Genomic DNA, 16,770 nt, shown 5'->3' with positions numbered 1-16,770 from the left:
TCCTTGCTCCCATGTGTGTAAAAGAGGGGCTGCAAGCCTTATCCAAATGTTTAAAAGAATTTGCCAGGAGTTCGGCCAGGAAAAATACCAGCAAACTTTAAAAAAAAAAAAATGGCTAAAACACTACAGCTCATTTGCTTTCGTCTTCATGAAAGACAAGGAAGTCAGTGTTAGAACTATGCAGGCAGGGTAAGACATGAAAGCATTTACCAAGGTTTCAGAGTGCTGATTTTAAGCTCACCAGTACACGTACTCTAATTTTTATCAGTCAGACGCGTAGCAGTGCGTTGTACAACCCCTTCCAGCTGGTGAGCAGGGAACAGCTTCCTACACTCCACTGAAGAGGGGAGCAGCCAGCAAACAGTAATATTTGAAGAGAATAATTTTGTGTAACTTACAGAAAACCTTTAGGCGTAGCACTGGTAAACAGAAGCACTACATTTTAATACATTTAATACATGCTGTCTGACCACAGCATTTAAAAAACTTCTCATCAAGCAAATATACCAAAGCAGATACTGTATTTTCATGAAAATACAGGATAAAAAGATCTAAAGCTCAGAACCAATGAGTTTGCTACATAAGAAAATAATATATGAATATATTAAAATAATATATTTAAAGTTTTCTCTAGTCCTTATTAGTACCCCAATTTCAGATGGATGAATTAGTGAAGTGTCGGGAAGCTTACGTTCTTTGGCTGTTGATTTACTTTTTTGTCTTCTAGATCTTTGAATTTTGATCGATAAGAAACCATTTTTTCCTGCAGGTCTGGCGTACACAGCTCATACACATCCAACATAAGAGGAAATTTGACATCCTAGGAAGTAAAAAGCATGTAGATTTATTAGCATGGTTTGGTACTCCACATTAAAGCATTCTCCCATGGGAAGACGACACTAAGCCAAATTAAATGCAACCCTCTTCAAATTGTTGGCAACCTGACCCACTGGGATTCTGGTGACAGTATTTACCCAAAGGGCTACAATGCTTTCCCAGAAGAATGTCTAATTCAGTATAAACAAACCACTATAAATTATTACATTCAGCATAGACTAGTAATTAATAAATCAGACTGTTTATTGTTAGCTGTCATACACTACAGAAATACCTATTCAGGCCTAAGGGAAAAGAAAAAAGCAGCAGGCATGTAGAATGACTGTATCCTGGCAAAAATGTCCATTTGTGTTATCCAAAACCATCTTCTGAAATAGTTAACATGTACCTTCAATCTTTATTTCCTTTCTTCCTTTTGTAAGGAAGGAGCATCTATCATGATGCTCCTTGGGCAGCCTACGAGGTCTGTCAGCCATGGCCAAGAGAGAGCAAAACCAGAACATTCAGCTGTTTGCAGCTGGTTCCTGCATTTGTCCATCAGAAAGCCAGACAATTAAAATCACTAATACAGGAAGTGTTTGACAGCATAAACATCTCCCATCAACACTAGAACACTGTTCAGAGTTTGAAAGCATGGCCCTCTCCTTAGTTACACATTCTTCTCAGAACCACTGGTGAGAAGAGACCAAAAAACATCCTGGTTATTCTCATCCTGTAATATTAGCACTACTGGGGCAAATTCACTTCTGCCCCTCACCTCCTCCCTCACTCTGTTGTGGGTAATGTAGTTTGCCACACACCATCACAACTGGAAACGAAACTACTTTGCATTTGAGCAAAGAACCTGCACTGTTAATGTTTTTAAATGCAATTTAAAAGCAAACAATTTAGTAAGTAGTCTTCAAGTCTTCGTAATCTACCTGTAATAAAAACTCATGGAAAAAAGAAAGAGGAATTAGACATCAATATGCAGGAAACTTACCTTAAGAACTTTTGCATTCACAGATTCTTTCTCTTTGTAAAAAAATCTAACCATCTGAATAGTCAGGTACGCTGGCAAGCGACTAATTTTGGACTATAAAAAAACAAATTAGAAAAAGCTATTACTTTAAATATTCACAGATCTTTTATACCTTCAACGCTGTTCATCCTAAATTACAGTCTATTCTGAGAAAGTGTTTGTACACAAACCCACAGGAATAAAACAAGGTCTCCTTTTTTGAAGCTCTGTCTTAAATTTCTTGGTAGTGGATACTCAGATGCTTTATAAACATAAATCACATGGTGTTGCAGCAATAAATTTGTGGTTTGGAACAGAGAACTGACAACATTTAGAAGAACCATAAAGAGCAACGAAAGTACCACTCACAGATTTGATATAGAGTGCATTTCTCTGCAGTGTTGGAGAGAGTTTGGTGATTTCCTCCTGAAGACGCTGTTACAAGGAAAAGAAGTAACACATGTTCATCATAAAACACAGCTTAGAGAAAAGCACAACAGGGGTAAACAAACCATAAACTAAATCTTGTTCTGCCAGTCTCTTCTGTTGCTGCCAGCCATTACAACACACAGGATTTTGAAATTCCTTGGCAGAAAGGACCATGCCCATTCATTTCTTCAGCTCCAGGCCCATTCCTGAGCCCTGACAACACTGAGTTTATCTCTGCAGAAAATTTTGCTCCACAGGAGTAGAACTCACAATTGGATTTTGTTATTAATTGTATCTAGACTTGGTTACAAATGTACCATATCATGCTGGGAACACAACTGTAGAAAATCTGAAGGTTCCTGTGAGAAGAATATTTGCATATTTCTCAGCTCTCAGCCTCAAGCAGGCAGAGCTGCATCTAAAGTGACAGCTGGTGCCTCCTAACAAAATTCCCGGAAAGACTAGATTGGTTCTTAATGTTGCAACTTTCTTGCTACAGGCAATCCAGCATAAGAATTGTAGACTTTTTTTGGCCTGAAAGTGGAGTTTCTTTTTTAATAGTTTTTTAATTTGTGAGCATTAGCTATTTTATCCTCCTTTTCCTTCTAAATTCTGTTTAAAAAAAAAAGGAAGAAAAAGAGATACAAAGATTATCTGAGAATCATGCAACTTGGTTTTAGTCCTGTACAAACCAGATCACTGCCCTAGCCTTACGCAGTTACTATAAAGGTTTTGCAGTAGCTCCTCTCCTTGTCACCCCAAGACATCCAAACTCTCCAAAGAGCTCTTAAAATTTCAAAATACATATATAAAAAAGCACAGACTACCTTAAGGAGTTCTACTTTAAAAAAGTTTGAGGATGATGTTGTCTCACGGAAAATAACACCCCCTTCAAAATCTGCAAAATCAAATTTAGTTTTTACATCATCTGGTGGGGTTTTAATTAGGAACCAAAACACCACTCTACTTTCAAGTTGACTTCTGGACTTTTTGGGAACTGATTTCTGCATAAACCATGGTACTGCTCAGTCTGGAGTGAAACCCAGATGAACAAACAAGTGGCAAACTGCCTTGCACTTGGTTACCTGCATGGGGAAGACCATGTCAGCATCAAGAAAATGCTCTGCTGAAGTCTGTTTAACATGAACATGCAACTCCCTTTCACAGCCATCTTTCATCCCAATGAACACCAAAAAGATTCTTGAAACTTTGTAAAGCTTGGACAGCAGATGCCAATTCCAAGTCACAGAATACACTCAGAATTAAGTGTATTTAGGTCACTTAGAATTTCAATTAAAAAATACACAGGCCATTTAGAACTTCAATAAAAGCTGCGATAGCTTACCAATTTTAGTCCTGTAAACAGGTATTTCACTTCTTGATTGATAAAGCAGCTAAGCTGAAGCAGATTCTCCTTTCCTTTAGTTACTTCTTCTTCTTCGGCTTCTGTACATTTCATGCTTCACAAAATTAAGGAAAACCACCATGCACCAAGAGCTGAACTACTGCTCTAGTGAGAACAACATGCCAAGCAGCACAGTGATTTAGGTAATTCTGTGCTTGTGTAGACAGTACTTTTACTTCTCGTAGTACAAAAAAGATTTGAAGGAGCCCTTCCTTCAGACCAATCTGTTCCTTCGTGGCTAAGGACAAGGGGCAGTGGGGGCAGACAGCACACCAAAAAAAGTAAAAAAAGTAAAATAAGTCTTTGAGCACCATTTAAGCTGGGGCCTGTTTTTTTCTTTCTTCTCCCCCATCACCACCCAACCCGCCAGACACAGAACACATTAACTGGCTGCCAACACCAAGTCACAAAGCCCTCCTGCAACATTACACTCCATTGTTGTTTATGATTAATGAAGTTCTTCTATTGCTGCTGCTGGCCAGACTTCCTGCTTCTTTCAACATGCAGAGCCTCCTTTCTCTGCCTTCTATCTGTCCTCTTCACTGAAATGAAATTAATTCCTTCATTATCTTCTACACTTTCCTTTTAATTGTTCTGTCTGTTCTCTCCTCTTTTCATACTTCTACCTCAATGCTTTTCTCTCATCCATCTCCTTCCAACCAGGTATTTTTCTGACTGCAGCTATTCTACAAATGCTACCATAATCACACTTTGAAAGTCTGCAACTCTTCTAACAAGTCTTCTTCCTAATTCTGGCCTATGCATCACTCCTCTTAGCTGCACATTCCAAGACTCCCAACTATTTCAAGGACAACAAACATCATGATAGAGGGAGAGAGATGCGTGACTCCCACCTTAAAAAATCCCTTTATTCCTCCTTACTACCAAGCTATGAGATACAGTACCTCATCTACGGGGATGTTTCCTTATTTCAGACAAGCAAAATGCACAGTGTAATTCTTTCTAAAAGTCTAAAAGCCAGGATTTTGGGGTGAAGAAGTGGGACAAGAGTAATACTTGCCATGAGATGTGTGCCCCATGTGGTCATATCCTCTTTTTCTTGCTATAAAGAACCTACTAGAAACTCGTCAGCTGCATTTGTTTCTTACTCATACAACAGGGGACACCTAATTTATTTCTTAAGAAATCAATCAAGCTACCTTTTGTGCATCTTTAGTACTCCAAGTGTGTCAGAAACACACCCTCACAAGCCAAAAAAGCCTATTTAGGACAACAATTACTTTTAGTTGGATAAAGCATGTCAGCATCCTTGAAGCTGGTACGTACCAATCTTCTCTGGGGAGGAAATCTGCTCTTGAAATTTAACAAGGGGGTTTTTTTCCTGTAAATTTCCATTACCATTCTTCCTCCCCACATCATCCTCTCTCTCAAAGCATAATCCAATCTTCACTTTAACTTCTGTGTACTCCTGCACAACATCATGACCCTCTTCCCAGACCTACATCTTTATTTTCCATACTATTCTGAACAGTGCTTTTCATCCTCCCTGAACTCAACTGCTAAAGTGTGCAATCACCATTGTTCATGTCTTGCCTTAGTCTTTAGGATACGCTGTTTCAAATTCAATGCTGAAGAATTGATCGATTAAACTCTTCTTTTTAGAGGATGCTGCTGTAGCTCCAGAGTCTGTCTGTAAAACAAAATCTCTTATGATGTAACTTTAAATAGAATGTAAATACAGTCTTCCCTACAGACAAAATAACCCCATTTATTTTAATTCTTTAAAGCCTATTCCTTCATCTTTCTATAGGTACATTTTCTCCTAGCCAGTCAATCCTCTTACACAGCATAGAAGTTTCAAAACAAATACACTTAAAACATCCTGCTAAAACCATCCTGAAGCACATTAACGAGCAAGATCAGAAACTCACACATCCCTGCCCCCCCAACTTAAATCTACCTTAAGTTTCAGATGGTCTTTCAAGACTCTGCCAAGAGTCTCCAGAAAACAGTTTACAGAGAAAAGAGAAAGCTGTTCCGGTAAAACCTTGGGAAAAACTTTCAGCAACTTCCTCTATCAGGCTGATTCGGTTAGCTCTCCGTTCATAACAGTTCAAGTTAAAATTGTAGCACCCTTTTTTCAGAATTAGAAGTTCTGGTGTGCTGAATTCACAGGTTATCAGGGCCACCTGCCACATATGTGAGTGTGTGTCACCAGCAGCTTGGTCCAACACTGCCTTACAAAGCGCAAAGGGAAGGGTTCCTTTAGCACACTCCACAGCAGAGCTGACAGGACCATGGTAGCATTATGCTGATCAGACACATCAGAAAGCAATTTCCCTTACTGGACTCCAGACACATGTTAAAGAACTCACAAACAGATAATACTTAGCAAAAAATATGTGAAATACTACTAATCCTAATTCTGGTTAGAGTAATACTACAATTACCTCCATAACTGTATCACCTTCGATGCCTTCCAGCTTCTGCTGTAGTACCCTCATCATCTGCACCCAGCACTCATTGGCATCCTAGGAAGGGAACACAACATTAAACCTGAGTAGTGACATTACGATTTAGTAACATTAAACCCATCAGCTATAAAGCCAAATGTGAGCATTCCTTAACTAAGAATTTCTCCCAATTCCACCATGCATTCTCAAAGCACTTGATATTACAGTCAACTTCTACACAACTTTCCTACAGAAAAAAACACCCCACTTTACTGGGAGTAATTATTTTCACAAGAGAAGGAAAGTCTTAAAATGTTCTTGTTCTCAACTTCCAACATACTACTAATTTTAAACAATAAGCTCATAATTGGTCTTTACCTGTTGAAGGTACTGGCCTTGGTCACCTTTCTCTGCAAACTGTGGGAAGGCCATATGTAAAAACTGCAGGAGAATGATAGGTGGGATACTGGAGGAAGTTTTATCCATGGAATCAAACAAGTCTCTAAGAGCTTGAAGAAAAAGTAAGTGAATGCTTTGAGAAGTGCAAAAACAATTCAAACATGGCAGGAAGTGCAAAAAGAATAGTAAAACAGCAGAAACATTTAAAGACTGATCATTTAACAGTGTCCAATTTGATCTTTCCAAAGCAGGACCAAATTCCCCAGGTGGCACAACAGGTGCACCTAAGATCTCCTTTGTGAACACAACTTTGAAAGCATAAAGCTGGCAAATCTGAGAATTTGGCACATAATGCCTTGTCTTTCCTGGCTGCTAACAGAAAAAAAAAAAAAATTGAGCAATTAAGATTTTATTTGGAACACATCTGAGGAACAACATTTTCACAAGAGAAACCAGAAGGCATTCACAATCTATCCTCTAGAGCAACTTAAGTTCCACCAGCTACTAGGAAAAAAAAACTTTAATAAAATATCTAGGAAATACCCATGCTTAAGGCCCAGGAAAACAAGTATGTGTAGGCATATGTGCAGAGAGCTCTTAACTATGTGCAATCCAATGAATGATATACTGCATGACAACACACATGGCCTTCTTTTTTGTTCCACACTCCAGCATATGTCTTATCTACCCAGGTTACAGCATTTTACATCCACAGATCACATCAAAGGCACCTGTTAATCCTCACAACAACCCTGTGAGGTAGGCAACAATCTGCATGGTCACTAATTTACAAGTGGAGAGACTAATGAATGGTACTCTTGAGTAAGTGAATATAGGCAAGATTACAGGGGACCAAGGTCAGTTGCTTCCTCTTTCAGAAATGTCTTCACTGACCTTGACAAGAGGTGCAACTGATATGACACAGCAATTAAAAAAAAATGCCATAAGTGTCATGCAGGAGCTCCTGAACAGCTCAGCACCCAAGAATTAACTACAAGTTACTTAAAACTATTAAAATTCCTAAGAAGCAGAGCTGTCACCTTAAAAGGAAAACAAGGGACATGAAGTAAAGGCAGTGAAAAGGGGAGGGGCAGGCATGGCTGTATAGAGTAACCATTGAACTTACCACCCCAAAATTCGATCAGCAGGCATACCCACAAACTGGACCTTTCCTTCCTTATATTGTTTTGTTTTTCCTTAAATGGACTGGTAGAAATCCCAGTGTCCTGGCCCAGCATCTTAGTGGGGCAATGAAATAGAGTAAAAAAAGAAAAAGCGGACAAGTAGTACCCTTGTTCAAGTGTAAAGGGTCTAACTAGAACTCTAGTTAGAGCTTGAAGATACAGGGCCACCGTGAGCTCCCACAGTGTGAGCACCCACACTACCACAACAATGAGTAACTTTTGTTTTGAAGACACTACTTTCCATTCCAGTTATGAAATCTGGATCTTTAGGGCAAAGGCTAAGACACTTTCCACCGTAACAATAACGCTCAGCCAGTAAATTGTATTAAAAAATACCAATGAAATACATATCTCCCAGGAGTATGGTGTTGGCCTACCACCATGTGAAACAAAGAACTAAAACATTTCTACACAAAGTGATCAAATCAAAACATGGATGGATGGAGTCTGCTTTAGGAAGTTCCAATTACTTAATGCCTACATGTAAAACATGGAAGAGATACAAATTGTTTCTATCTAAGCCTAGATCACGCTTAAATATCTTTTCCCTAGCCTGCAGCTGGGTCATGTGCAGAGATAAATGCTTTGCAGGCAGGGGCAGAATAACCTTTAAAGACGAAATGAATCCTCCAGTGCCAGCAGATCTGACTTTCCTATGGCATATGCACTAAAGAACAACACAGAGAGTTCTAACTGCAAATTTCATCTGCAGTTAGCAGATCACACACTTGTCTAAACCCCTGTCTCCTACTCTAAACACCAACCTGCAGTAATGTATTGAGCAGAGGCCATTTCTCCTGAAGCTCTTAAGGCACCACCATACCTAAAAGGGAAGAAAAATAATTTGCATGCAATTAAACACAAGCAAGAAGGACAGTAAGGTTTCTGTAGCAGGCAGCAGCTGGATTCATTTAAAAGAAATCTATCACCAAACCAGAAGTAACCGAAGGTAAGATTCACTCACATTCACCTCAAAGTTTCAGCTATTTTGTAAGCACTGCATGGAAGCAATCTTTCAGACAATAAGTAAAGGCAGACCAAGAAGTCCGGATACATCACTGCTGCTTCCCTAAACCTTTTGCCTCAGAGACTCGTTTTATTTTTAAAGAAACTGAGAAGAGGTCTGAACAAAAGCTACTCCATTTCTGAAACATTTGCCATGGCTTCTTCAGATACATGCTAAAAACCACCTTCAAGGATAGATAGCAGATAAAATGCACAGAGATGGAGGGCAGGCTTGCTTCCTCCCTCCACAGCAGAAGCAAAACAGTGAGATGTGAGATGTTTTCTTGGGGAAGTATTTCCTATACTGAAAAGGTGTGGGAGTCCACCTATATGACAAGAACTTGCCACTCTTCTTTGAATTCTTAAATTAGCAGCTGGATGAGGAACAGATGGACTCCCCAAAGCCTTCAAGCAAAAGGAGGGTCTCACTAAATCTTGGACTGAACTTTTGAAATTCTGACCATTGTTAGATGACGAGCAGGAAACTTTCCCCTGACATGCTACAGAACAGGGAGGAGTTCCCTGGGGAGATCAGCAGAGCAGGCCGTGAGAAAAGAAGCTGTAACAGCTTTCCCAAGTGAGTCCCTTCACACATCTCCCGCTGCCACACACCCTACAGCCTTCCATGCTGTCATCAAGCAGGGAAGACCAAAAAAAGGCTGAATCTCCAGGGAAGAACAGAGCTTGAATCCGAGTGCGAATGTGACTTCCCACAGACAATACAGCCACGTCTTGTATTGCAGTCTGCCAGTTTCATAGGCTACATTTTGCCATTTGGTAGGTTAAATTTGTCAAATACTCTGATTCAGTGCAGTAACTCAAGAGTCCTTCACATGGAAATGAACAGACCTTCCAAAAATATAAACACCGATAGCCAATAAAAACCTTGAAATCAAATTTCTATACTTCACAAATAGTTCTCAGCTCTTAATAATTAAGGTTCACCTGCTAACAGAATGAGTAACAATTTATAACTACTTAAATAACTAGTGATTACAGTAATACAGAATATCCAGTTGGGTACCAAGGAATTAAATTAACCCTAAGGTGGCAATAATGCTCTACCTAGTTCTCACTTTTTAAAAATACTCATTGTTTTCTCATTACAATTTATCTGGAGTTGACAAATTCAGGTACACATTGGCAGGTAATTCTTTTTTCCTTCAATATTCATAACTTCCAAGTTTCTCATATATTCCTTACCAAAAAAACCAACCAACCAACCCAAAAGAAAAAAAACCCACTGGCCATTTTCACATTTCAGTCCAGAATAACAAAAGAAACAAACAAAAATCTGAGAAGCTATCCTACAATCAGAACAAACTACCAAATGAAACAAAATTCCACAAAGGCATGTCTTAGAACTTCCCACTGTACCTCCAAGCAGCAAATGTCAGTAACATTAGAATTTCACAGCTGGAAACACAGTGCAATAGAACCATTGCAGGAAATATTCCTCAAAGGAACAGGACTCCCATATGATTGTTTTATACAGAACAGGACCATAAAAACTAACAGCAAAAAAACAGGGTTAAGAGTTCAGTAGCTTGTCTTAGAATTTTAAGCAGGTCTAGCTAAGCAAAACACATTCTCTCTACTAAAAGCCAGTTCCAAGAAACACAAAGCCTTAACTTCTTTGTTAAAGCACAGACTAACACAACCATAGGAGAAACTTTAATCGATCATTATGTTAATCTTGAATAGACCTAAAGAGCAACAGATTGTTATGATAATCCATACCAGAGTTAAGATGAGCATTCCACAAAATATCTATTTCATAAGCTAAAGAAACATTTTAGTCACGGTATTTTTGTCCTGAATCCTACCTTTTAAGGGCCTCTTTCACTTCTGGCACTGAGCGGATACACTGAACCGTAGCATTCATGTAGCAAGTGTTGCCAAGGTTTGTCAATCCACATGGCAATTCCATCTACCAAAAAAAATTCACAAGGGTGCTTGAAGGTCAGAGAGATGTGCAACCGTTTTTGTATAAACACTGTAATGTGCCATCAACTTCTAAGAAAATGAATCATGCATAAAACCTGGAATATTCCATCAAACTCCATGAGGTTTTCCAGATCCATTTTATGATTATATTCATCATTTCACCATTTGATACTTTAAGGGGACATTCAGGAATGCTCTGGGGGCTTTTCTGTGCACGTTTAGTTTAATGAACATATTCTTCAAGCATGCAGTCATTCAGAAAGTTCAATTATAATCCCATTCAAGTTTTGACCTTAAAATTCTATTTCCGTGGAATTTCCACATGAATACATTTGTACAAAACACTGATGTTTTAATTAAAATCAGTTTTCAGTAAAACTCTGAAAATGCTGGAGTTCATAGTTTGAAACAAAAGCATTGTTTAAACTCCTCTCCAGAAGTTTGCAACAGATCATTAGCTTGATCTTTTCAGACAACTTGTGAATTTCTGAAGTTTTGACCAATGTGAAGGCCAACTAATAGTTAAACTAACCAGTTTCAGAAATAACTATAAACCACCATGTAACAGAATTTTTCTTTTTTTTTTAACCCTGAATACTTTGTATTTGTCAGGGAAAAATACACAGTTTAATGAAACTGACGTAGGACTGCATACCGATACCAATAGATTATTTTAGGAAGAGAGAACTCATTTAGCATATTCCACAAGTGAATACATGCAGTGCAGACAACTGAAGTTTGATGTATAACCAAATTTCAATGTGATTAACTTTTTCAAAGTTAATCTGACAGTGCATCACCTCCTTGTTTGCCTCTCAGTTATCTCAATGTCTGTGTATGTGCTTAGTCAAAAATACGTAAGTATCCTTCACCTGCAGGTGGCCTGGAAAGCACTAAATCCTGAAGCACAAACCCAGTCCTAAACTACAGATCCTTCTTCATACAGACATGCCTAAAAGTATTCCTGTTCTGCATGCACAGTTGACAACAATCACGCAACTGCTAAGTATGACAAAGAGCTTGCAGTTCAAATGACTGGTGAGAAAATTAAGCCTTTCAAGTTATACGAAAGGAAATTCAGGAGTTACTTCATTAAGAAAATAATAGACTAATTATGCTCTTCCAGACTTTACTCCCATAAAGTAAAACATGTGTGTCAAACTCACTTTCGTTTTTCACAAAGCTGACCTAATACCAGTAACATGGACAAACAAAACCCCAAACACACCCCACCCCAAAACAAACCCGAGTCTCTCCTCACAGATATGAAAGATGCAGGAAATAATTCTGCATATCTACAAGGCCTTGTTTAGACAAAGTTCAGGACACTGATACAGCCAGGGCAATACAACTTTGTTTTTAAAAACATCAGCAATGCTATTTTTAGAAAATCTACTAAGCTGCCTGCTCAAAGGAAAAACAGCACTAATTGTATGACTTTTAAATTAAATCCCAGACTTCCTTTCACTGCTCCCAGCTTGGCCATCGATGTAGACTTGTGATTCTTGGTGAAGATGCTAAACAGACGTTCCAGTTTCAAAATCCACTTTTAAGCAACTGCAAGTGTTTAAAAACTTGCCATTACTCGGAGGTTTACAAGAAACCAAAGCTGGAAACATGCTTACAGCAGAGGCCAACTGCTCCTCTGTCATGTCCTCCACGAAGACGGGTCGAGAGATCGGCTCTTCTGGAAGCGCGTCTGCAGAGCCCATCATTAGTAAGGTCATGCCCTTGAAACACAGTAAAGATAGCAATGAATGCTTAAGGACAGTTATTTCCACTCAAGCCCTTGTGCTCTTAACATCCTTCAGCTATTTCCCCAAAAATAAACACCATCTTTCTCTTAGTTTAACAGAACCAATACTGCACTACTGTGACTTATGGGCATACCTTAATTCCTCATATCTAGGAAGTAGCTATTGAGAACAATTCCACAGAATTATCCATGCTAGATGTTTCCACTCAAACATCTGGTGAGGCTGCTGAGCTTGCCTGACAAGTTCTGAGTTAAACTAGTTGAAAAGTGAAAAATAACGTAAATTACCACATCAGTTTATGCACAAAAACTAACATGTAAGGGTGGGGGAAAAAAAATCAAGTTTCCATGCTTGCTGAACTAGCATAATATGAAAAAGAATCTTTTGGCATTCAACAGGAGCCCATCTACACAATTAGACCTGTCAAAGGAGGAGAAAATTACTACATGGAGCCTTGAAACACACAGTGCTAAGAAAAGGATAAACAACACAATGAAGAGAAATTGCTTTGACAGTGTAAATAAATCACTAGAACTTGTATACAATAGTATTAAAATGAATAAAGGCAGCTACTAGCACAACAGTATGCAGAAAAAGACAAGAATATTATGTACTGGGGTTTTTGCTGAATAACTTTGCTACAATAGCTGCAGCTACAGGCTGCTAACAGATGCCTGCAACCTAGTTACAAGGGTAAGAGCAATGCTACCTAATTCACTCTGCCCAGTGAAGAACTGGAGTAAAACCTGTAACAGATGTTACAAGATATTACAAGAGACCTACAGTAACGAAAATGACACAGAAAAAACCCCAACAAAAACCTGTGGGATTCCCTGATGCAATATTATACAGGCAAGCAACACAAACACATTCACTTTCTGTTTTCTTTTTGAACTAGCCAAAGGTACGAATCACCATTACTAATGGCTTTGTTTATGAACAGCAGCTATTCAACACAGAAGAGCAGATTTCAGCAGGCTGGTAAAAAAGGACATAGTTAGAGGTGTAACTTCAGCATCACCAACACATTTGTCCACCCTGGGGATGTGCAAGGACAAGGGTCTGCAGAGAGTGCCCAGGTTCACAAGCTGACTCTAAACAACATCACTTATTTTTATGGTCACAGACAGACAGCACAAAAGGACCATTGCTCTGACCCAGACCATTTATTTTACAAAATAAATAAATATATGCTCCCAAGTACTTCAGAATAGATGGTGTGATTCCCTACTGATGCCAAAGAAAAGTTTTTTATAAATCAATGGTGAGACCTTTCTAAGCATGCTTACATATGACACGTATAAAATTATTTTTCATCAAGGTATGACCTTTTAAGAAAGCACTGCCCATTCAAACAGAAACAGCAAGCACTTTCAAGTCTTTCTTTAAATGCCAGAATAAATATCAATAAAAATAAAAAATAAATAAAAATTTAAAAATAAATAAAATTTAGTTACTGCTCAGAACTTACATTCTTAATTTTTAGGTTCCCCCAGTCATCATCCTGTGAAATAAAATAAAAGACAAGTTAATTATCTTGCAGCAAGAGACAAGCAAATATTTTCATTAATATTAATCACATATTTCTAAATATACAATTATATTTCATCCAAGATTACACAATATTAGCTATTTACATGTTATCAAGTCTTGTCTGACTAAAATAAAAAGCAGCCAAGTTGTGTTTTCAATAAGGTTCTTCATGTGTTGTTTAACACTGCTTAAATGTAAACAACTTTTTGCAGCAAAGTTGCCTGTATCTCATTACACCAGTAAGCCTCCAGCAGAGAAGCACCAGGAAAAACTTCTCTTAAACAAACCAGGAGGAAAACACTTAATTCTGATTCTGAACACTAAAAAGTAGCACCCCTCCCCCCACCAAGCTGTGTTTTGAATAAATGAGTAAAGAAGTGCAGTCAGTTTAACACATACAACTGAAGATCTGCCAGAGGACACCTAGAAATAGGGCCATTGTTCTTGTTAACACATAATAAAGTTAGACATAATACAAAAAAAATTGACTTCTACCTTCAGAGTTCCTCCTTTAACCATAACCTTCTGTCTAGCTGGCTGAACTCCGGTCAGTGCAAATAACTGGGCTTTGAAGACCATTGGAGGTTCGTCAGTGTTCAGCTCCACGCCATCAAATTTCTCTTTTCCCCATTTCACATTAACTGCAAACAAAATGTTTTGAAACTTGATTATTTCCTAATACCCAAGAATGTAATTACCAAGACTTCATACCATCTCAAAACATTCTGTTTTCGACTCTTTTAAAATGGTACATAATGAAGCTATGGAGGGAACGTCTTTACTATACGGCACCTCATCCATCAGAACATACCACTTCCAGCAGGTCTAAAAATATCTTACAAAACCATTGTAAGTAACATACATACTGAGAAACTTTGCAAGCAATAAGTATGTCTAACAGCATCAGAAACCCTTTAGCAGGTCTTCACAAATAGCAGTCTGGAACTACCTCTCCCATTCTCTTGGCACTGCTCATTGCAAACAATTGAACTTTCTGAAGGAAGTTCAGAGGTGCGATTCCAGTTCTCTTATCCATAGTACTTCCGTTCTCCTTCAGAGGAAAACAATACAATGTTCTTTAAAAGCAAGGCCACTGACCCCAGTAAAGGTGCAGGACTGGAATTAAGATGGGAAGTGAAATTTGGTCACAAAAAGCGTAAACCTCGATGCTGGGAATGGGATAATCCAGAAGAAACAGGAGCCAGAATGGCACAATGTTAACCTCACTTTGCTGAAGTTAGTAATGACCAAGAGCAGACAAAAAATGCCTGGAATAAGCTGTGTGCCTCTACAGACACACCTTTGACCACTTCCAACCACTAACACAATAAACCTTCTTTAGCAAGCTGAGATTTTGCTGAAAATCTGTAAAATACAGCATACAGTGATATCCTACATGCACAGTAAGTGACTGAAATACCAGACTTTAGGAAAGCCACATCCTTCTACCTGTGCTTTGGTTTTACAAAAATATATTGCAGCAACTGTACCTTTTTAAAACACAAAACCCTTAGAAGTCATAATTTTAAAAACCCTTCCAAAAAGGTTCAGACTTCAGATCTATTCAGTGCTTGTGATAGGTAATATGACAGAATAATCAAAAGCAAGTCTAAATGAGTTAGACTAAATTAGTCTACAAAGGAACTCAAATGACTGACTTTTCAGTTTTTCTAGCAGAAAGCACCTTCTGATTTGCCCAACGTTCTGATTTTTTTTAAAACACACTTATTATTTTGCATATTTAAGACCTACGAAGCACGAGGCTTTTCCTGTTTTCCAGGAAGACAACCCACTCAGCCACTGAACAAGTCAGCTGCACAGACTTTTTGGGTTTGAATTTTTGAACAGTCAAGCATCCACTGCTAAATATGCAGAAGAGTTAGCACTTATTAATCTGTAGTGTCACCAGTTTTAACAATGCAGCACTCAGGAGGAAGAACGGAAGAGTATGAGTGTCTTCTCTTCAGAGATGGCAACCACGACTTCGTACAAAATAAAGAGAAACTTGTTAATTTGAAAACAATGGAAAGTAAGAAAAAGGAAGGACATAATTTCCCTGCTGATCAGAAAACACAGTGCATACAATTCACAGAACGGGTCAGACTGGAATGGACCACAGAGAGTCATCTTGTCCAACCTCACTGCTCCAGCAGGGCCATCTCAGAGCACATGGCACAGGATTGTGCCCAGACCGTTCTTGAATATCTCCAGTGAGGGAGACTCCACTAGATTTGGAGGAGTTCAGGAGAAATCGTGCAATATTGACATAAGTATCCCAGTTTGCCAACCACAGCCAAAACTGTGAACAAACTGTGTCCTGAGTCCACCTACAACCTAAAAAACTGAAGAGCCCAAATAGGCCAGATCTGTGAGATATTATCAAGGCAATTAATTGGTCCTAGAAGTGTCACTGGAGGTTTTGTTCTTGAAGTCTTCCATTGAAACCTTTCCTCACAGCAAGAAAAGTCAGCAGGATGTGATATAATTTAAGAAAGCTTTAACTTTAGGTTTAGGCTAATTTAGGAAGAATTTCTTCACAAAAACGGTGCTTAGACAGTGGAATGGGCTGCCCAGGGAGGTGGTGGAGTCACCACGCCTGGAGGTGTTTAAGAAAGGACTGGATGTGGCACTCAGTGCCATGGTCTAGTTGACTTGGTGGCGATTGGTCAAAGGTTGAACTTGGGGTTTTCCAACCCACCTGAGTCTGTAGCATATAATGGATTTCAAAGAGCGGAGGCAGACACACCTAAATAAACTGGGAGGCGCGGATGCAGAGTTCTGGCTCACCGGAGGGACAGCACCGCTTCCCTTTTAGCAGAAAGCCCGAGCAAACCGCGCCAGGGCCGTGCCGAGGCGCGGC

The 16,770-nt window shown here is 38.9% G+C and overlaps 1 protein-coding gene across 1 annotated transcript in view; it reads right to left on the bottom strand.

The window, feature by feature from the left end:
- USP14 (ubiquitin specific peptidase 14) overlaps positions 1-14,548 on the bottom strand; it is a 16,968-nt gene extending 2,420 nt beyond the window's left edge. Inside the window, exons 1-12 of the mRNA XM_017738296.1 lie at positions 14,406-14,548; positions 13,849-13,881; positions 12,246-12,350; positions 10,500-10,603; positions 8,433-8,491; positions 6,464-6,594; positions 6,083-6,163; positions 5,243-5,322; positions 3,612-3,726; positions 2,207-2,272; positions 1,820-1,912; positions 692-820 (exon numbers count right to left, since the gene is read on the bottom strand). Coding sequence (XP_017593785.1) covers positions 692-820; positions 1,820-1,912; positions 2,207-2,272; positions 3,612-3,726; positions 5,243-5,322; positions 6,083-6,163; positions 6,464-6,594; positions 8,433-8,491; positions 10,500-10,603; positions 12,246-12,350; positions 13,849-13,881; positions 14,406-14,489 — 1,080 coding nt within the window. The 5' untranslated portion in view covers positions 14,490-14,548. The remainder of the gene's footprint in view (positions 1-691; positions 821-1,819; positions 1,913-2,206; positions 2,273-3,611; positions 3,727-5,242; positions 5,323-6,082; positions 6,164-6,463; positions 6,595-8,432; positions 8,492-10,499; positions 10,604-12,245; positions 12,351-13,848; positions 13,882-14,405) is intronic.
- Positions 14,549-16,770: the final 2,222 nt, after the last annotated feature.

The sequence above is a fragment of the Corvus brachyrhynchos genome, unplaced genomic scaffold (genome assembly GCF_000691975.1).
Source record: "Corvus brachyrhynchos isolate BGI_N302 unplaced genomic scaffold, ASM69197v1 scaffold106, whole genome shotgun sequence".
In the NCBI taxonomy this organism is placed as follows: Eukaryota; Metazoa; Chordata; class Aves; order Passeriformes; family Corvidae; genus Corvus; species Corvus brachyrhynchos.
The sequence above is the reverse complement of the archived record's forward strand: the minus strand, read 5'-3'. Positions and strand labels throughout refer to the sequence as shown.